The sequence below is a fragment of the Perna viridis genome, chromosome 11 (genome assembly GCF_037379345.1).
Source record: "Perna viridis isolate PV_CMFRI_1.1 ecotype Kerala chromosome 11, ASM3737934v1, whole genome shotgun sequence".
Lineage (NCBI taxonomy): Eukaryota > Metazoa > Mollusca > Bivalvia > Mytilida > Mytilidae > Perna > Perna viridis.
Window position 1 is genome coordinate 19,716,813 of NC_142455.1, and position 20,734 is coordinate 19,737,546.

General features: G+C 34.9%; 3 protein-coding genes and 1 long non-coding RNA gene across 5 annotated transcripts; 3 read left to right on the forward strand and 1 right to left on the reverse strand.

The window, feature by feature from the left end:
* Window positions 1-2,001: 2,001 nt before the first annotated feature.
* On the forward strand, window positions 2,002-11,130 carry LOC148603248 (uncharacterized). The gene is made up of 7 exons (XM_088552824.1): window positions 2,002-2,158; window positions 5,123-5,210; window positions 5,974-6,104; window positions 7,696-7,808; window positions 8,617-8,798; window positions 9,664-9,765; window positions 10,138-11,130. Exons 1-7 carry the CDS (start codon window positions 2,026-2,028, stop codon window positions 10,958-10,960), a joined length of 1,572 nt encoding a protein of 523 aa, XP_088408950.1. The 5' UTR covers window positions 2,002-2,025; the 3' UTR covers window positions 10,961-11,130.
* A 611-nt stretch (window positions 11,131-11,741) lies between these two features.
* Window positions 11,742-12,924, forward strand: LOC148603249 (uncharacterized). The gene is made up of 2 exons (XM_088552849.1): window positions 11,742-12,080; window positions 12,715-12,924. The coding sequence occupies exons 1-2, from the start codon at window positions 11,856-11,858 to the stop codon at window positions 12,823-12,825; spliced, it is 336 nt and encodes a 111-aa protein (XP_088408975.1). The 5' UTR covers window positions 11,742-11,855; the 3' UTR covers window positions 12,826-12,924.
* On the reverse strand, window positions 12,860-13,663 carry LOC148603250 (uncharacterized). Its single transcript, XR_015916612.1, has 2 exons — window positions 13,618-13,663; window positions 12,860-13,499 (listed from the first exon to the last, which is right to left on the reverse strand). It is a non-coding gene; the product is annotated as an uncharacterized LOC148603250 (long non-coding RNA).
* On the forward strand, window positions 13,164-20,164 carry LOC148603251 (chitotriosidase-1-like). Of its 2 annotated transcripts, none has more exons than XM_088552836.1 (9): window positions 13,164-13,453; window positions 13,822-13,894; window positions 14,920-15,232; window positions 15,564-15,696; window positions 16,931-17,055; window positions 17,632-17,737; window positions 18,290-18,451; window positions 18,644-18,766; window positions 19,648-20,164. In XM_088552836.1, exons 2-9 carry the CDS (start codon window positions 13,831-13,833, stop codon window positions 19,789-19,791), a joined length of 1,170 nt encoding a protein of 389 aa, XP_088408962.1. In that variant the 5' UTR covers window positions 13,164-13,453; window positions 13,822-13,830; the 3' UTR covers window positions 19,792-20,164. The 2 variants fall into 2 exon arrangements, with proteins under 2 accessions (XP_088408962.1, XP_088408961.1); XM_088552835.1 differs by having other exon boundaries at window positions 13,422-13,523.
* The last annotated feature ends 570 nt before the right edge of the window (window positions 20,165-20,734 follow it).

Consider the following 20,734-nt stretch of genomic DNA (forward strand, 5'->3'; position numbering starts at 1 on the left):
GTACCTAAAGGGTAAGTGTCCTCTGCTTTTCAAGAAAAAACTCGTCCACTATATGTTGTAAAAGCCGGGTGAAAATGATTTTAACTTCACAACCACGAAGAAGGATTTTTAACATTTTAATTCACACACGGAAGTACACGTTTTGTATACATGTTACTCCACGTATACGGACACGTTTTGTATACATGTATCCCAGCGTATATAGACAAGTGTTTATTACTCAAAGACAACAAATCGTTACTCATTCTCGTATACGTGTTGATTGTTTGGCAGGTAAGTATAAAATATTATCAACATTTTTCAGTATGACACGACAAGAAATCGATTAAAACTCCTTACTACTCGAAAGCATTGATACAAAACGAATGAGATGATGCATGAAAGTTTCGGTTATATGAACCAAATATTACCTATTATAATATATTCCTGCTTTTTTTAAATTTCAGCGAGAAAAAGCGGATGATGTTGCAATAATGGTGTAATATCCTGAATGGTATAAATCTTAAGGCAGCGACACAATGTAAAATAAAGAGCATTTACTGAGTACGTTCTAATTTTTTCATATGTTTTAAACTTTGTATCTATTTTTTTGTACTAACATTAACCTCTATGTTTTGTGTTAAAAAAACAGCCTGATTATATATTTTTGGTAATCTATGGAGTCGTACAAAATCGACCCAACTACGTGTTTGAAAACAAAGTTTTAATTAGTAGACCCTTTTGTCAAACTGGGTAGAAGTCTTTGTTCAAGTCCAATATATATCATATTGTACTTCCGCGAGAAAAAGTTTTATCCCAAGCCATACATCACGGAAGTATTTGTCACGCATGCTCTTTGACTATTCGGCACTTAAAAAATCGTCTATTACATGGAAAATGTACACATACCGCGGATTTGTCAATCGAAGATGAATCCATGAACAAAACACAGTAGAACACACACAAAAAGTTACAAGAGGAAGAACAGAAAACACACAAAGGAAATCAATGAAAACAAATGAAAGCGTCCTGCTAAAACCGAACCTTCTGTCCCTTCCACTACAACGTCATTCCCACCGTTCATATGAACATTAAAAAAATAATGAACTACAGAAGTCCAATATCGATGGAAAAAGTTCGTCTCCAAGCAGAATTGATGGTTCACCACAATACTTTATTTCTTCAATTAAAAAAGGCAAATACATTAACGGAACTACTGGACCTTTCTGGTTATAAAACACGGGGAAAATATATTTTTGGAAATGCCGAATTCGAATGATAAATTACGTGGTCGGATAGAAGTAAGATAAGTTATGACAGAACTGTTACAGTACTATAATTACATTTTACATTTTTTTCATGTACCACGACTGAGATTTACCAGCCGCAAAAGGTCATATCAAATCGGTTTGAATATGAAATATGTATTCGTTCAATGTAATAAATTTTAACTCAAAGCTGAAAGCGTCACATATTTATTCAATTAGATGGCAGTAATTTATCGAATGTTCCCTGTGTAAAAAATCTCTAATTCCAAATGTGGGTTCGATCACTTGAACTTTCTCCCGCCAAAATACCAATCCGCCGATTCTAATTTTTTTTTTTAATGAAATAACAATAAATTATGGGGAAGATATGTATAATGATAGGAGAACCAATGGCTATCGTAAATAACCATACATATAATTACTCGTGCCAACAACGCTCAAAGATTTAACTCGTAGGCAAAACAAGTTCAGCAAACTCGTTAAATCTATGAGTTTTCGGCACTCTCGCTTACATTTTGATTTTTCACTCTTTCCAATTAATTATCTTATTTGTCCCATGTATTTTCTAAATATTACGGAGTGTATCTAGTTTTACGACTAGTTGTGAAAATATTAAGTACGGTATATTCCTCCGGCTGTTATTTTTTAATCACATGTACTATACACCATGCACGTTATGTCGCGTCTCCATGTCTGTGTAACGGCATAATAATATAAGTAAGGAACGTCACAAACCGTCACTTGGTGACTGTGTTGGGAGAAAACCACCCGTCTCAGAATGGATACAGAGACAGTGTACCGTTTAATTACTCTACTTAATCAGGCTCCTGATAAACGATCGGATGCAGAAATCCAAGATATATTGCCATATGTCATGATAAAATCATTTGCCTTAGGAAGTATGCCTAAAGGTTAGTTTGACCAATAAACATAAAGTTTAAAAAATCCATGCCATTTCACAAATTTACATTTTTAACTTATTAATAAGTACATTTTCATGCAACATCATTTGACCGTAGATAGTGGTAAGCTGTTGTGATAAAATTATGTGTAAAATGACCAGAAAAAAAAATGATTGTTTGTTTGTTTGTTTGTTTGTTTGTTGGGGTTTAACGTCCGAGCAGCAATATTTCAGCTATATTCAGACGATGAACATGAAATGGATGATAAAATGAACATGAAATGAGAAAAAGGATGGGACACAAGGATAATAGGGTCGACAAATTTTGATTGCCACTGAAAAAAGGGGGGATGGGTAAGGTCGGGCAATTTAGCCTCCTGTGGCGGAGCGCAAAGGTTCCTACTCCTACCGAATACCACAGCAGGGTTCTTTCACGTGCGAGGAACGTGGCATCTTTCCCAACACGGTGCACCACTATAGTTTGCGGTCAGGTTTTCCGTATTATAGCCTGACAACCCCAGCATGTAACACGCCATGGGTACCCCATTCCACCACCTGGGGCACATATCCCAGTTGCTCTGTGGGCAAAGCGCCCTAGCCCCCGGCTAGGGTTCTGAACACTATTTAGTCGCCTTTTACGACAAGCTTAGCGCTGCTGCAGGCCTATTCTTTTAACACCCGGACCTGCACGGGACAAAAAAATTATGAAACGTATTGAAATTTATTGTTTCCGCATAAAAGATAAGTGGTTTTTGAAAACGATATCTGGGGACTTTCGATTAGAACAGTTATATAGTATAGGTTTCAAACTTCAAAATGAGGACAGAAAGAATAACATTGTAATAGCTGCGCTATATAAGCACATGCATTATACGCTCAGCTGTCAAGATCAGTTTTAATATTCAAAAACTCGCAAAAGAAAATAAAAACGGAAAATAATAAAAAGCAAAAGCAAATTCAAAAAAAAAAAAAGAAAAAAATACTAACAAATCAAATACTTTAATATACAGACAATTATTGTACGATCAATTGAATTAATAAGTTTTTTTTCCATGTTTTATAGTATATCGGTGGCGTTTGATAGTTCTTTCACAAAGTTAATTCACGATTAGGGTGCACTATATACAGTTACGTTAAGGCGCACTGTTTCGCACACCAAGTTACCCCCGCCAAATTTTGTAAATCTTAAAATTAAAAGTTGAAATTTGGATATATTGTTTAAATGTAGTAAAGCATTTATACATAGACAGATGTAATATATGTTATGGTAAACAGGTGTATTTTAAATGAATAATGGTATCCGGAACGTTTTATTCCCTTCCGTATTAGGTTCTCTCCTCAGCATCAGATGGCTGATTTTCAAAATATCTTATTTCGCACGAACTTTTGGAACTAAAATTGTGAGAGAATGAATCGAAAAGGGTCTTGTTATTTTTACCCTTTTCCCACCTACTCCATGCATGCTTTCATCCTGTGGTAGTGTCTCAGTGCCTGATATGTTATAAAACATAGTATTTGGCTGTTAGTTTTGGAAAGGCGCCCCTAATTTGTACTGAAACTCAGTAATATTTTTGTTTTCAGTATGTTACCATGGCTACTGGATTTTAGAACAATAATCACTTAATCACTTATAAATGACTTGAACCTCTACACACCAAGTATTTAAAAAATATGCACCCTTTTTTATGACAAAACACTAGAAATTTCTGTGAGGACTGTCTCAAAACAGCTTTATTTCAACAAAATGAGACCAAATGTTCAGAAATGATGTAACTGTATTGTACTACCTAAACGAATCCCACGTAATATTATAATGTAAACGTCATTACTTTTTTATCTTGGCATTTGTACGAAGACCTTGTTTTGTTTAGACATTTTATGATATATTTTCACTAAATCCTGTTGGACGTCTTCTTATCGATATTTTTGTTTGAGTAAACAAGTTGCGTTTGGCTTTTGAACTAGCTTAATGAAAAAAAGGCGAGGACTCTTGGTTACAATAGCGCAATTACTTCTCCTCGGTATTCAGCCAGATTTTTACCCCAACATGCAGCTCCGTGGAAAATACAGAAACGTTCACGATTAGTGGATAATAAAAAAAAAATATTTTCATGAAAAAATTGTACGAACAGTAAGGAACCAAAAGTATTGAATTTGAATGCTGACAGCCCATATATGTTTATTTTATGGAGCACTTAAGGCTTAGGATGGCTACTGAAAAATTGATGTTTGAAAAAGTATCCCCCATTTTGAACCTTAATTTACGGGCAGAAACACCGCATGACATGGTGGTTTTTATTTCAAAATTTAAAAGCTATATGGATGTATTTTGGCAACATTGCGTTAGATTAGAGAAATTTCATTCGGATCTATTTTTAGATTTTTGTGGAAGTGAGGACCCCCCCATACGGAAATTGCATTGTGAATAATTGCGCTCTTGTATCCTCTTTCGAGGTTGATGCTGCTTGTTGCCTTGTATTCTGTATCGATCTCAAGCGTTAAATCCAAATTCAACAGAATTTAAAAGCTCGTTTTTTGTATTTTCCTACCACTGTTATACATGTAGGTTAGGGGAGGGTTGTGTGCTCACAAACATGTTGTTTATAGATTAGATCAAATTTCGTCCTTTATGAATAGTTTCACTTTATTTATTTTTGAGCCTTTTACAGCTTATGGTAAGGGGTTTGCCCATCATTGAAGACCGTGTGGTGACCTGTAGACGTTTAATTGTTCGTTGTCTCTTTGGTAATCATACCACATCTATTTTTATATAAAAACTCATAAATGCTTTTGGGAACTACCATTTGGTTTTTATTGGGAGTATGATGAAATCTGAAATAAAACGTTAGGATATAAAACGAAGGGTCCAAATTGAAATAGGACTTTTATGCAAACGATGCTTCACTAGAAATCACCATAATAAAAAAAACCTTTTAATTGAGAAGGATGAGAATATGAATATTATATTTTTAAGATACATTGGTAGACGTATTCAAGCATGCAGGACACAGAAAACTGAAGAAAAACAGATTTTTGAAGAAACTAACCGGATCTAACGACCGGTAAGTGGTACATTTTCATTGTCAATAAAATAGCATACTTGTGCATTTAAAGGCTACAAACCACTAATGTCACTTCACATAGGCTTCAATGCTAATTTCACAAAGTTCGATGAGTTATGGAGCTTCTTCCTTAAATTTAACTTGAAAAAGACATCACCTAAAAGCTGCATGTGTACACTAACAGCCCTGACATAGCATGTGGGGTTTACCTCCTTGCAGTGCGACACCGGCTCCTAGAAGACAATGAGCTAAAAATAGAATGGGAATTCCCCTACATTTCACAAAAGGGGTATTAATGCAGAACTCATTAAAAATATTTTAATTCAGTAAGTCACAGTGACCATTTTACGTAAAAATAAAGGTTATATAATTCCCTGTCAAACACAAGCTCACTTAAGCAGATTTGATGTGCATTTTTTCCACAGCAGCATAACACAAGTGCACAAAACTTGTGAAGGACTATTTTTGCGTACGTTCTGAAAGCTCATTGGTTGAATTCGTGGTATGTAATCTAAATGATTACGACCATCAGCAAACTATATCTTGTTTTAAAAACCCGTCTATGGTTAAGTAAATCAACTTTAATCATATACTTATGTAGAGTAAAAATTTGGCCTTGTTAAAGTGGCGAGAAATATGAGGATTACAAATCGATCTACTATGACGTCGCATTGCCTATACAAATAATTAAACTTGCCCTATAAGAATAAACAATCAGAAAGGTTTAGTATGTAAACCAATTTGTTTTTTGCTCTACTTACAGGATGTATGTTGTATTAAAGGGAGGTTTATCTATGTTCATGGAATACCAGGAGAGTAAACTACCACCAATAAACAAAGACCATGGCAACATCCGGTCAGTCAGACAATTCGGATTCAGGGTCGACTCGTTTGGTGAGTGTGTGAAGAAAAGGCGAACAAATCAACTATTTTCTTCTTATCTTACACTTGCCCGGCCTTTTAAATCTTCATATAATCTCTAACGTTCACGTTGATTCTCTGTCAACGTCTAAAAAAATAATTTAATCCATTTTTGTATATTGTACTGATTAAACAGTTAACACTACACAATATAATATAAACGCAGGCGCGAATCAAAGGAAATGCGCGTACTTGGCGTGCGCCCGACAACCCTAAAGTGATTTTTGTGGCACACATTTCGATCTTTTTTTACGAATTCTACCAAAAACAAAAACAAAACAAAAACAAAAACAAAACTGGTTTTGCTTCGTTTCACTTAGCCTTTTGTTAATATACTTATCCTAATCATTCATGACTTGAAATCGCGGATCCAGGATACTACAGACACTGTGAAGTCAGCCTCATATCTTGAACTACACTTAGAAATCGATGGTAAAGGAAAACTATTGACCAAACTTTACGACAAACGTGATGACTTTTCATTCAAAATTGGCAACTTTCCTTTCATCTGCGGCAACATCCCTTCGGCTCCTGCGTATGGAGTGTTCATATCACAACTCATACGTTATGCCAGAGCTTGCCGAAGCTACGCAGACTTTTTGCATCGCGCTAGAACTCTAACAAATAGGCTTCTGGAACAGGGTTATGTTGCTACAAAATTGAAGTCATCACTACAGAAGTTTTATGGTCGTCATCATGAACTCGTGGATCGTTATGATGTATCCATCAGCATCATGAAAACTGATTTATTCAACGGGTCATAGTTTACCTTTCCTCGTTTGTCTACCCCGGACTTGACTTTTTATGAGCAACTCGGCGGGTGTTTCTAGAAAAGCAGAGGACGCTTACCCTACCGGTGCACCTGGTCCATGCTCCCAGTTTTTAGTGGAGTCCGAGTTGCTCATTTACTTTTTTTACTTTGTATGTATGATTTTAGTTACTTTATGTTCTTTGTTGTGTGTGTCTGTTTTCCATGTCTGGTCTTTGTCCCTGGATTATATTCTTTTGATTACCGCTATAACCTTGGTTCCCTTGATTACTCTCTCATCCACCCGTGTACGATATCAAATTTTAAACGTGCATAATTACGTGTATAATCGTGAATATATTTTAAATAATATACTGGTACAAATGTATTCTAAGTATATCAGACACTGTCTCACTTTCATTAAGGTCGAGTTTTAAGTGAAGGCGTCTTTATTGACTAACGTTCGAATATTAACCTAAATATGATCAAAATTGCCAATACAATACAAAATACAGAAGAGCGCCAATACCAATACGGGACATAGCCGTCCAATACGGCTTTTACCCGTCCACTGCGCCATACTGGACTGGTTATAATCCATATTGGTCTAGCGTATTGGACTAGTTATTCAATAAATGTGCAATTGCGTAAGGTTTTCGCTATTGGCTGAGTTATTGGTCGTCGGCTTGAAATATTGGACTTCGGCTATGCTTCAGTCCAATATGGCTAGCCTGGGACCAATGATCGACTAAGCCAATGCAGTAATACTATATTATCATACATCTCTCTTTATATTGTATACTACTCTAAATGTAGGTCCGGGAAAGATGATAGAAGAACGTTACAGATTAGAAAATGCCAACATTATTACTGATGCTGATACAGACTTGATGGTGATTTCTAAAGCTCTTTACGAAAGGGCGATGCAGGTACAACATAAGAGTTCTTGGGAGAACCAAATATTGCTAATATACATGTATAAGTTATTGTTTCATATCAGAGAAGAATGATATATTCTTATTGGCTAAATCATGGTCATGTATTATTATATTGCGTTAAAATGTCAAAAGGTATTTATCACACAATAATGCGCTCTTCAGATTCTTCAATGAAATATTTGCTTGTGGATATGGCATCATCGATAAATTGACTGCCCTAAGGAAGTAATTTTTCCTTCAACATTGAAGCCCTCATCTGTGACTCGAGGCACTATCAACGTTTCAGGCAATATCACTTTTCACTGGACAGTCTTTTGATCATGGTAAAGTCCTGTAAATCGTCAACTATTATATAAATTTTGACTTGTATAAAATACAAAAACATAAATGATAGTAACTTGCCCGGAAGACCGAGGGTCTTGAATTTTAAAGGACGTCGCCAGCCATACTTTCAATATTTGGTAGCGCCTTTTCCTCTCTCATCCGTCTTCATGAAAAGAAGCCCCATATAGGTCCAACATGTATAAATTCAAGTTAATGGTAGTGAGCCTTGGATCTAAATGTAAGTGTGTTAGTGCTTCTGACACAAAGTAAGTGTGCTCATGACACAAAATATAGTTGTGCGAAAGGTCCTTTCAATATTCATTTGTCGCAAACAATTGCAAGCAACCACACAAAATCACAATGAAACTATCACGTTTTTGCGTTAAAAGTATTAACAAATCGCGTTGACAAATATTGTTTCCATTATTCCATTGGCTTAATAAGAACACTTTGATCTCCGTTTACAAATTTACAGAGCCAAATGGAAAGAGAATCGGAAGTGAAAGACCTGTTTATAAAAACTCACCCATTCTTCTGTAAGTGGACCGAAGATCAGCAGGAAAAGCTTAAATCAGCTTTGGTGAAAAGGACATTCAATGCCAACGATGAAGTCGTGACACAAGAGAAAGATTTCAAAGGAATATATTTTATAACTAAGTAAAGTTCGTTTTAACCACCTCTGAGTGGTGTAATGGTAACGTGTTCAATCCCTTGACGAGTCAAAACATAGTAGTCACTCCTCCTATGGGGGGAGGGGATAAATCGGGTATATTTTGATGGGGGTGTGTATTTTTTAAAATAAAAACAGGACACAAGTCATATCAATGTGAGCTTAAGTCTGGAATACCATACCCAATTTTTTGTCTGAAATCAATCAATACTAAAATCCATGTTCGATCTCATACTATGCAAACAACGTTTATGTACCTAATACACATTCAATTCCTTTGCTTCTAAGGCTAACCATACATAAAAGATTGTAAAAGAATTATATGTCAGATAAAAGGGAAGCAAAAATATGTATACCAGGTAAAAAAAATATACCCCAATCTATGCAAAAATTTCTGAAGAATGAACCCATATAAAATGTACATTCCGTATATCGTATATATGGAGGACCTGTCCCGCCTCCCGGGCACTATTTTTCCGACAAACATAAGTAATTGAGGTCCATATACGAGATGCCTACCTGCGGGCTGTTGCTTCTGTGAGCTAGCTCAACAAATATTCGACTCTACGTGTCGGACTATCAAAAAGCAGGATCTGCCCGATAATAGAATGAGGAGGGGTTGGTTTGCTACCAGGCATATTTTGTTTTCTTATACAAAATGCAAACTTGAAACGAGTTTCTGTCTTTTTTGTAACTTATTTTTTAATACTGCGTTTAATTTTCCTTTTTTTCATCTTTGAAATATTTCTGCTTTGGTCTGCATCTTTTCATTTCTATTTGTTTACATTTTATTGTCGTGTTTTATGATGCTAATCCCCCTCCCAAAAAATGTCATTTTTCAATTATTTTCAGGGGCCGAGCAAAGTTGTCTGTAATACCTCGGCGTCATCAGAAACAATACGAACAGATATTTGACGGGAAAGATTTGGATAAAGAATTACTAGAAATAATTAGGTATTGTATAGTTCGTAGAACAGTGACGCAAACATTTAAACGCCAAAACATATTCCGCAAAATATTTACTCTGGGCTTCAGAACTTAGTGCAAAAGTTAGAATTCGTCAAATTAAAAAAAAACGCCAATTTTTTCCGTACTTGTATCTTTTTGTCTCAAAAATCGCCAAATACATGTAACCCGTTATGCGGTAAAATTATTTGTTTTTTTTAAGTCGTCTAAATATTGATCAATACAATTGTACGGCTGTATTTTGGTAATATATGAAATTAAGCATACATGATCCTGGTGAAAACGATTCACGCGAGTTTAGTTCAATGTACCGGTTATATAAAATAATATAAACGGGTATTGAAATTTTATGAATTTTAGTTTGCACGTTCCAAAGAAAACAGACACCATGATAAGTCGTGGAGACACAAAGGGTTCTCATATGGATGATAAGACGTATGTTAAACGCGTGGACGGTGGATATGTTGCGGCGGAGAGAATGGAGTTCCAAAGAATTATCGATATATGTATTGTTTCAGCAGGGGAAATTTTCGGTGACCTTGAAATGTTGTTGAATCTTGATACGAACTTATTTACAGTTACAAGCATGTCTGGCGGATGTGAAGCCCTCGTACTGAACAGAACAGATTTTGCAAGATTTTTATCGGCTAAAAAGTTTCCGTTTACATTACGATTAATGAAGTTCCTATCGGAGACAAAACTTCTCGGGCGTATGGCCTCTACCCAAGGTCAAAAGGTGCCAATATTTCCTCGGCTTCTTCATCGCCTTCGACAACTTAGGATCGAAGCTCCAAAAAAACGGCTTGTCATCAAGAACAATCTACCTGACCGGAAGAAGCTTGCACCTAGAGAGCAAAAACTGAGTACGGTAGAAGAACTTGATAAAAATTATCTCCGTCAAAGTTTTCTTAAGGACAAGGGACCCTTTCTTAAACCATTTACGCCTGGCACTGTGTACTTTAAAGAAATTATGAGAAAGAAGATTGAAGAGCGTGCTAAATTTAAGGGTCAAATGTCAAGTTTCAAAGTCAAAGAAAAAGAAGAAGTTACCTATGACACAATTAATAAAAAACTGCAGCAGTCAATTGTGGAAAATGTAAGAGAAGCAATACGAACAGAAAAAGTGATCAAAAAATTGTCGTTAAGTTGGAATAAGGATAAAAGTTCTTTGCCTAAACTTTAAAATGTAAGTGCTTCAGCACAAGCATGTAATTATTGTAGTATGCATATATTAATTTCACGTTAAATATGATATTAATTTGTAAAACATGATTAGTTGCTCTTCACGATTTCTGAAGTGTCTTGTAATGGTGTTGTTCTTTTAAAATACATAGATAAATAATAGATTTTTTTAAAATTAAGTGTTTGCCTTTGTTTAACCGTCACACCGTGGTACCGACTTCTCATTTCACAACCAACCACTTACGCACCAATCAATTTATCATCAAGAGGCCTGTTTTTAAAACAAAAATTTGCTCAGTCATAGACATAAAAAATATACAAACATTTTCTCCATTAATTACAGTATAAATGTTCACATTAAACTTACATGTAACTCCAGCTGCTGCAATTAAAAAGCAATAATTTGCTCGCTTGTGCAACAAAAAAAATCTCCTTAAAAAATTCAAACCTCTCTCTCCTATAGAAGACAATGATCTGCGGCTACTTGTATATATTTTTGGCATTTCATTGTTTAATATAAATTATGCACATGTACTATATAAAACGTCCCTCAAATTCGGTTGAGTCGGGCAATGTCAGAATATAGAACTAGAGGAAATACAAGACCGTTAACTGGAGCTTGCGCGATTATCAGATCGTGGTCACAGTTACACTCAAATATTGTTGCCGTACATATTCGAAACAAGTTTTTAAATGATAGGAACAAAGACCCATTAAAGATCTTTAAATACAATATGCGTTTCACCCAAATAGATTTTCTTTCTGTCTTTAACTTATAAAAATATATCCATTGTCGGATTTAAAAGGTCTGAGAGACCTGTAATTTTTGTACTTGGTATTTAAAACTTCACTTCACATGAAATTCTGTTTTGGGACACACTTCTTTTTATTCCGAAATGTCAGTTAAAGTTTTAGTTGAAACTAAAATCCATAAAAAGAAGATAATGATGTTTTCAAAGTCAACATGTCCATTCTGTAAAGCAGCTAAGGAGCTTTTGAAGAAGTTTTATATCGATAGAGGAGTCGTTAGTTCCGACGATGTCGAATATATGGAAATAGAGCGACATCGGGACAACCAAGCCATTCAAACTTATTTACAGAGAAAAACTGGACAACGAACGGTGAGATTAATAGTATAAATAAACCTGTATAGATCACATTTACATGTAGGTTAAATTGCTAGTTTGTTTCTATTCCCGACTAGCGGACCAACATTTTGTCAACATTTATCCCCCTTTGGGGCAGGTGTCTGTTCGGAACACATAAGGTTTTCCATCCGATATCGACGATACTTTAGAAAATCTCGAAAGTCAAAAGGGAATTTCTCGTTCTACTGACACTGCCATAAATTTTCTTTACCCGGGATACAAATGAAAATCATCCTTGTGTAACCTACCAACAAAATGAAACATCCTGTAAATTTTAGAAACACCGTTGTGTTTGTCTGCTGGGGATGCCATTTTCATTCGAGTTACCTCTTTTTTCTGCACCCGAATCAGAACATCGATTAGAGTCTTCGAAATTATACCTGCTCTTACGGGACAGGATAAAATATGGCTGCATCCCGAGCTCCGCAAGTAGGGAATAAACGAAGTCATGTACACATTTCTGTACAGGTCAGGAAAAAATCGCCTTAATTATATTTTCATATTTTTCATTCAGCACTCATGTTACATGCCCGTGAACCTTTTGAAATTCTTTTGATTAATGCTATTAAATCGATGCATATGAAGTACTCTGATTTATTCTTTTAAGGTACCTCGGATATTTGTGAACGGGCAGACTGTCGGAGGGTACGACGATTTGAAAGCCTTTCATACTAATGGTTATTTACGTAAAATGATAGATGAATCACAGTCACAGTAACTAAGGAACATCTGTTGCAAATAACAATAAACAGTTTAGTTAAAGTGTAACATGTTAAAGTAGAATGCGAATAAATAAATGGCATTGATGTCTGTAACAGTTATTGTTTTTGTTGTTGACTGAGAAGGTAAACAATTAAGAAACATGACTACTTCTTATGATTCCATGCTCGTTACGCTTTCAGTTTTTTTCCTACAAAAAAAAAACGGATACAAGATTGGCGTTTCCAAAAATATTTAGACCTTTTCCTTTCAGTGTACCTTGAAAGTTTCCTTTGCATCAGCTAATTGTGTTTGGTATTTGGTAAGTCCAGTCCAGTTGCAAGCTGTAATCTGAATGTGTTCCTTTTCTGTATATCTTCTTAAAATTTCGGTTTTCATTCCTCATTTGTTCTGTCTTTGTCACTTGGCATCGATTATCAGTATTATTTGGTGAGCTTGAATTTTGTCAACACTTCTCACGGCTACCGTAGAACACATGGATATTAGCACGAGTTAAAATTCAATCACCTGCGTTGTCGGCACAAGTAGTTATACATGAGATACATGTATCCTACTTAGTTGCATTATCTTTTGGTTCATACTCTCTCCATTCGGAAACATAACCGGGTGATTCCCGTCTTACCTAGGTGTGTATAATAAGCCTTACGACAAATTGAACCTCACACCAGCTGCCTGTAAAATAAATGCCAGATAAAGGTAAAGAATGCTCAATCTAAAACAGTGAAAAATACCATATTTTACAAGTATTTTCATCACATATCGATCAACTGCACATACAAATGTAACATACATGTATTTACATTTCTGGTCATATGATCACTACATCGATTTGTTTTGCTCGCGATTTATAAATAGATATCAGTAAACTTTAGTTTAGGACATTTAATTCAGTTTACACATTTCCCTTTCTACAGAAGGCATACCCATTTGCCGATTTAAATAATTGTATGTACATGTATGTTTGTTCATTATGAATTATTGATTATGATTACAGGGGTTGAATATGCTGTCGATTATTTTAGTGATTCTGGTAACCCACTGTCTGATTTCCAATCATGCAGAAACAGGTAAACAAATTTCGATGTTATAGAAAAAACTAAAAGGAACTGGACATTCCTTTAACTACATCGTAGGTGTATTGTAATTTAAAAGGCAAGTCGTTTTTTAAACTTTTTTTCCTGATAGAAGGTGATACAAGAATTAGTCCACTTCAAATTATACATTGTATTGATTTCAATATATCCACTCCCTCACTATGACCGTGACCTTATGCGCATATATTTGAAGCGTTTGTGCTGTAGCATGAGAGAGGAATCAAGGGAACCAAGGTCCTAGCGGAAATCAACAGAAAGCAATCCAGGAACAAAGACCAAACATGAAAAACAGACATACACAACAAAGAACATCAAGTACATGTAACTAAAATAATACATACAAAGTAACAAAAGCAAATGAGCAACTCGAACTGCACTCAAAACTGGGAGCATGGACCAGGTGCACCGGTAGGGTAAGCGTCGTCTGCTTTTCTAGAAATACCCGCGGAGTTGCTCATAAAAAGTCCAGTCCGGTATAGAGGAAAGGAAAACTAAGACACGGTGAACAAAATCAGTTTTCATGGTGCGATAAGTCAAGTCCGGAATAGAAAAAAGAGGAAAGGAAAACTATGACACGGTGAACAAAATCAGTTTTCATGGTGCGATGGATACACGATCCACGAGTTCATGATGGCGATCATAAAACTTCAACATAGCCCTGTTCCAGAAGCCTAACTGTAAGAAGTCTAGCGCGATACAAAAAGTCTGCGTAGTTACGGCAAGCTCTGGCATAACGTATGAGTTGCGATATGAAAACTCCATACACACGAGCTGAAGGGATGTTGCCACAGATGAAAGGAAAGTTGACAATTCTGAATGAAAAGTCATCACGTTTGTCGTAACATTTAAGCAATTGAAACTAATCTGTATTTCCATTAATTATGGTGTAACCTTGCAAAGTTGGAGGTAAATGTATATTATGGTCATGCTTTCCATCCTTCCGCCAAAGTACCCATAAAACACGTAGGGCAACACTTTGAGTTGTCTTTCTGTTGTAGATATACCCTTGCGAAGTTCAGAGTCCAACACAGCGTTTAAGACAGTATGTTACTATCCATTGTCATTGAAGCTAAATACAACAGCGGAGCATCCCATTCCACCGGGGCTGAATCCGAATCTTTGTTCCCATCTCTTGTTTATCCCAACATGGATAGATGGACATAATAGAATAGTTCCGGCTACTCAGGCACATGGCGATATGTACCGGAGGGCTATACCGGTGATACGTAAAATAAATCCTAAATTAACAATAATGACATCAAACCAAGGTAAATTTGATCCGGTCATGGAGAGCATGAAAAACACATCACAGTGAGTATAATGTATAAAGTTAACACTTGGAATTTTATCACAATATTACATTTATATTGATACTATTATGTTCAACCAAAAGATTATGGGATAAGCACGCGTATGTAATGCAATGACTGATCTTGGTACCATCACCGTATCACCGTTTGATTTTGCAGCTATTTAGTCAAACAATGTCTATCGTATTGTTCACTAGAGTATTTTAAAAAAAAACCATGTTCTCACTATCATCATTTACATGTATCTATGTAGTCCTTAATATTGTCGTCGTTTTGACAGACATAAGTAAAATCCTTTATTCTCTATATTTATATTCATATTTTCCTTCTAGATTTGTCGACAGTGTTGTTCACTTTATGAAGAAGTATGATTTTGATGGTGTTGATTTAGATTGGGAGTTCCCTGGCTGGCCTGATATGCATAAACCTATTGGTCAGGTTCACAACTTCAGTATAGTCCTAATGGTATGTTAGATTATTTGTACTTCCGGATCAACGATACTACATTTGGGTCATCGATACTATTAATGGTAGTCCACATCCAGGTCGTCAGTAGTATGTTGTATATCGTTATTATGAATGGTTCCTTCGGGTATGACTACGCAAATGAACCAATTTCAAAAATGCTTCTTACTTCCTATTAATACAAAAAATGCTAGTATCTATGCACTAATTATAAAAAAAAATCCGATATGACAGGTTCTATTGCTTCCAGAATGTCTGTTTAAATCACGATTTTCGTACATGTATGTTTCTCTCATACTGATTTGGTAAATGTATGTTTACCGGATATTTTATTATGTACACATTTATCTTTACCAGTACCTCTGTTATGTAATATGTATGTTTACCGGTACCATTATAATGTGCATATGTTTTGTTTACCGGTACCATTATAATGTACATATGTTTTGTTTACCGGTACCATTATAATGTACATATGTTTTGTTTACCGGTACCATTATAATGTACATATGTATGTTTACCGATACCTTTATTATATGCATACATGTATGTATGCTTACCGGTTCCTTTATCATGTATACATGTATTTCTTCCTCAAGGGACACACATTTTCCTATCTATAATGGTACACTTTGGATCAGTACTAACCTATATGCTGTATTATCGTAATACTGCTCAACGCTTGAAATATCAAAACTGGTACATGCATGGGAGGTACCACTTGATTTTTATCAAGGAATGGGACTAAGAAATAATTTGAAATAAAAGGGCAGGACAAGTGGTCATAAGTAGCTCTGCCCTAGAACCGTCAGTAAATATTCTATACTTCGACACAAGTTATGATAAATCGCTCTGATAAAGAATCGTTAGGAATTGTTCTCGACCCTGACACAAATGGTCATAAATCATTCTTGAGTTGTCAGCAGGTCAACTCTAGCATATAGGAATCAATGAAATCCTGACGAGAAATTAAAGGTGATCTCCAATGGACATATAAAAAGCACATTTTTATACTTTATGTTATGACTTTTGATAGTACTCTTTACTTCATATCTTTTGTCATATACTTTTTGTGTTGTTGTTATTGACTCTAGAATTAAAGATTGGTTTTCTGTTCGTACGTTTTTTGTTGCTTGTTAGTTTGATCGTTTTTTGTTCGCATGTTTGGTTTTGTGCTTGTTGTGGCTCGTCTGTTTGCTTTTGGAAGTTCTAAACAGTGCTTTGTTTGTTACAGGAGCTGAGGAAAGCCTTTGAGATTGACGCTCGGAAATCCAGTAGGCCTCGGTACTTACTATCAGCCGCTGTATGTAGCAGCAAATCAATGGCCGACAGAATTTATGAATATGGTTATATAAAAAAGTAAGTGAATGGCTATTTTCAGCATTTTGTTATCACAATATATGTATATACATTTACCTGAGTCGACTGTTTCCTCAGTTTTTCTTGTGCAAAATTGATTATTTGTCATTCATTCTGTGCATTATATTGTGTAACTCATGTAATTTTTTTACTTTTTAAACTTTTTTTATAGAATTTTTTCTTCAGTTGGTTCCATTCTTATAAATGTTTGAATCGGTAAGAATCGGGCAAAATGAAAAAAAAAAAAAGAAAATGAATCGTGCATACCTGTTAACCTTTGGAACAGTTCATGTGGAAGATTAGTCCCTATTGACACTTACCGTCACATACGGAAGATGTTTATGTAAAAACAAACATTTCAAATAACTTTAAAAAGAAATAAATACCATTTCTCCATTTTAGATAACATTTGAAAGAAGATTTCATGGAAATACTTGTGTGTTTTTTTAACCATGTTTCACCCACTACCTGAATTCTTACAGAAAACAGCACTTAATACTTCAACATCATGAAATCTCAATGAAATTTGATGAATATTTACATCTATTTTTGAAACCAACAAAACCTATATTTCAGAGCTGTAGATTTTGTGAATATGATGGGCTATGATTACCATGGACCGTGGGACAACGAGGTGGATTATAACTCACCGCTCTATCCTGAACGGAATGGCTCCTCATTGGTAAATCATACATGCACATGTATATAAATTAAAAAAAAAACGAAAACAGAAAAGCTAAAGTCTGAATCGAATGTAAATAAATCCAGAAACATTGACATTGGTATGCCAATTATAAATCATATCCTTTTTTACGTATATGATTTTCCGCCCAGTCAAGCGACTGTAAATAGTTACATTTCCAGAAATACTGTTAAAAGATAACCTGAAAATCCAGCTTTTCCAGTTGTTTTGTAAGAAAATGGCGGGCGTAAGAATCTGTCCAGATTTATTTCCGAATCGATTCATGAATATTTTTCAACTGGACTAATTATTGTGTTTTACGCTACATATACTTATACTTAATATCTCTCTGCTACTCTATTCATGCCACTTGTGGGAAGCTACAGTGTAGTTCATTTTGCCTTGGATACGAATGACTTCTTTCTGCACCTGTGTTTTTTTTTTCGTGTAGCTCAAATGACACGAGTGTTCCAATTGTGCCTAACAATATGACGACCGAAAATCAGACTGGTTTAGTGACATTCTGGGGAAACTACTTCACTCATTTTTCAGGTTGAATCAGCATCATTCTGGGGGAACTACATAGGAAAGGCCAAGGTGATGGTCGGAATCCCATTTTACTGTCGTGCCTTCAGATTAAATTCATCTTCAGAGCACGACTTTCATGCACCAGCTAACGGCAAAGGCGAATGTGATTCTAAAGGTTACACGTGTGTAAGATATACTGACATTTCATGATATTTTTAATTTGTAAGTATTTAAAAAGAGGTATATGATAGAAAAATCTGTAATGAGTCTCATGTCTCATTTCTTCTGTATTGAAATTTAAAACCATATTAAAAAAAATAGATTATTTCCTATGTGAAGGAATAGTTTACGTACTGTTATACAATTCTTTATTTTCAGGCTTGTGACGCTTTGAAGAAAAAGAATGCTACATTTTTTTGGGATAGCATTTCTATGGTACCTTACATTTACTATGGCAACCAGTGGGTGTCATATGAAAATGAGAAAAGTGTCGCGTTAAAGGTATTTCGATAGATTATGCGCATAAAGTATTTCAGGTTGGGGGTAAATATTATCCTTCGTTTCCATGGTTTGATCTGCAATGAGATTACCGCGTTGGGATAAAAAATCCCTTTTTCTATATTTTGATTCCAGAGTGAATGTTATACAGAAATTTTGTACTTTACAGTGTTAAGGTTTTTCTGGTTTTCAAGAAATGCTGAACTAATCCCCCCATGGAAGAACTTCACAATACCTGATAATAAACTAATTAAAATGATCTCAGTAGTAACCAAACATATAACTATAACTTATTATACCACGAAGTAAACATCATTGTACTACTTACTGAGTTATCAATAACTATATGGTCATGGAAGTAAATACACACATTGTACCTATTATGTGAAAGTGTTTGTGTCAGGCGAATTGGGAAAAGTAAAAAACATGCGTTTGAAACACCCACCGATCTGACAAGGTAATATCCTTCAAGGATACTTTCTCTATTTGAAAAGACCATTACTTGATCTCTGCATCACTGGCTTTGTTCAGAATTTTTTTTAATAAAATGTAAGAGAAAAATAGGTTTTTGACAGAGTTATCTGCCCTTGAAATGTTCATTTTCAGTGCATTTCATTAAAATTAAAACTCAATTTGCCAAAATGATATGGAAAAAAATTGTCTTTTTTCCTTGATTCTGATGGTGCAAATATATGTAGTCAAATTACACTTTCAAAATGATGGGTTTCATACCATGATTCACCCACTGCCTGTTTCTTACATATACTAACATTTAACGATGGAGACACTGGCGAGTCTTTTAGAATTGCTACACTAAGATTGTCTTAGTATTTGGTTTGCATAAAAAAATAATTCTGCCACTACAGGCAATTATATTATTTCAGACAAGATGGATAGTACACCATGGTTTTGCAGGACTTATGGTGTGGGAAATGAAAGCTGACGATTATGCTGCTGAATGTGACGGGAAAACACACTATCCTCTCATGAAAACCGTTCTTAAAACTATAAATGATTCGTTAGTTTAAGATTGATGATTTAATTACAGTGACGATTGAAAATGAAATGTATTGAATTGTATCATAATGCCAAAATAAACAATTTTGGCTCATAATTATAAATGACTCATTTGTTTAAAACCAATGCTTTTATTAGAGCGACTCGTGAAACATGGAAAGTTTGGATAGTGCAATACAGTAATTAGTTTTCTGTTGACTTAGTAAATTACAAGTTCTAAATGTTAGTTTATTTTTGTTTATATTTGCATGTATTTTATTGTGATAAATTGTTCCGCAATAACCTTTTTACAGGACTAATTTAATTAATGGTTAAATATTAAAACAATCTTATAAGATATTTCCCGATATTTTTGTTACTTGAATTAATATAGATTTGAAATGATATGTGTTGGTTTTCACACGTCCTCTTTGCTTCGTTATTATTTCTTCGACACAAATGAATGTACATGTACTTTTTAAACAAAGTTACAGTGGCATACATGTACATGTAATACCGAAAATAACAAGATTAATTGCCACGCATCGGCGTTTCCAAATAAGAAGAAAATAAGTCATATTAATATTGCAAATTTAGGTATTCTACACATGTATCACGCATTAACCTCAAATCGACAGCATTAGAACTAAATGCTTAAGAAGTTCAAGATTAAAATGTAAAGTTTATGTATATACAAAAAGTATACACAAAATTCAAATTCATCACCAGTGTGTTCTTACTACTGCAGTGTGTCATAACATCTACATCAATAAATGGTAGCTACCTTGTTTAATAAACAATGAATGAAGCATTGAAATAAATAATATTCAGAGACGCTTCCTGTCAGCGTACATATGTGTTTTTCATTTGCACTCGTTTTGTGTGTTGGTGTAAGTCTGGACCAGTTGCTTACTCTATATTCAAAGGTGTTTCTTTTCTGTATCCTTACCTTAATTGTCATTTGCTCTGTAGTTT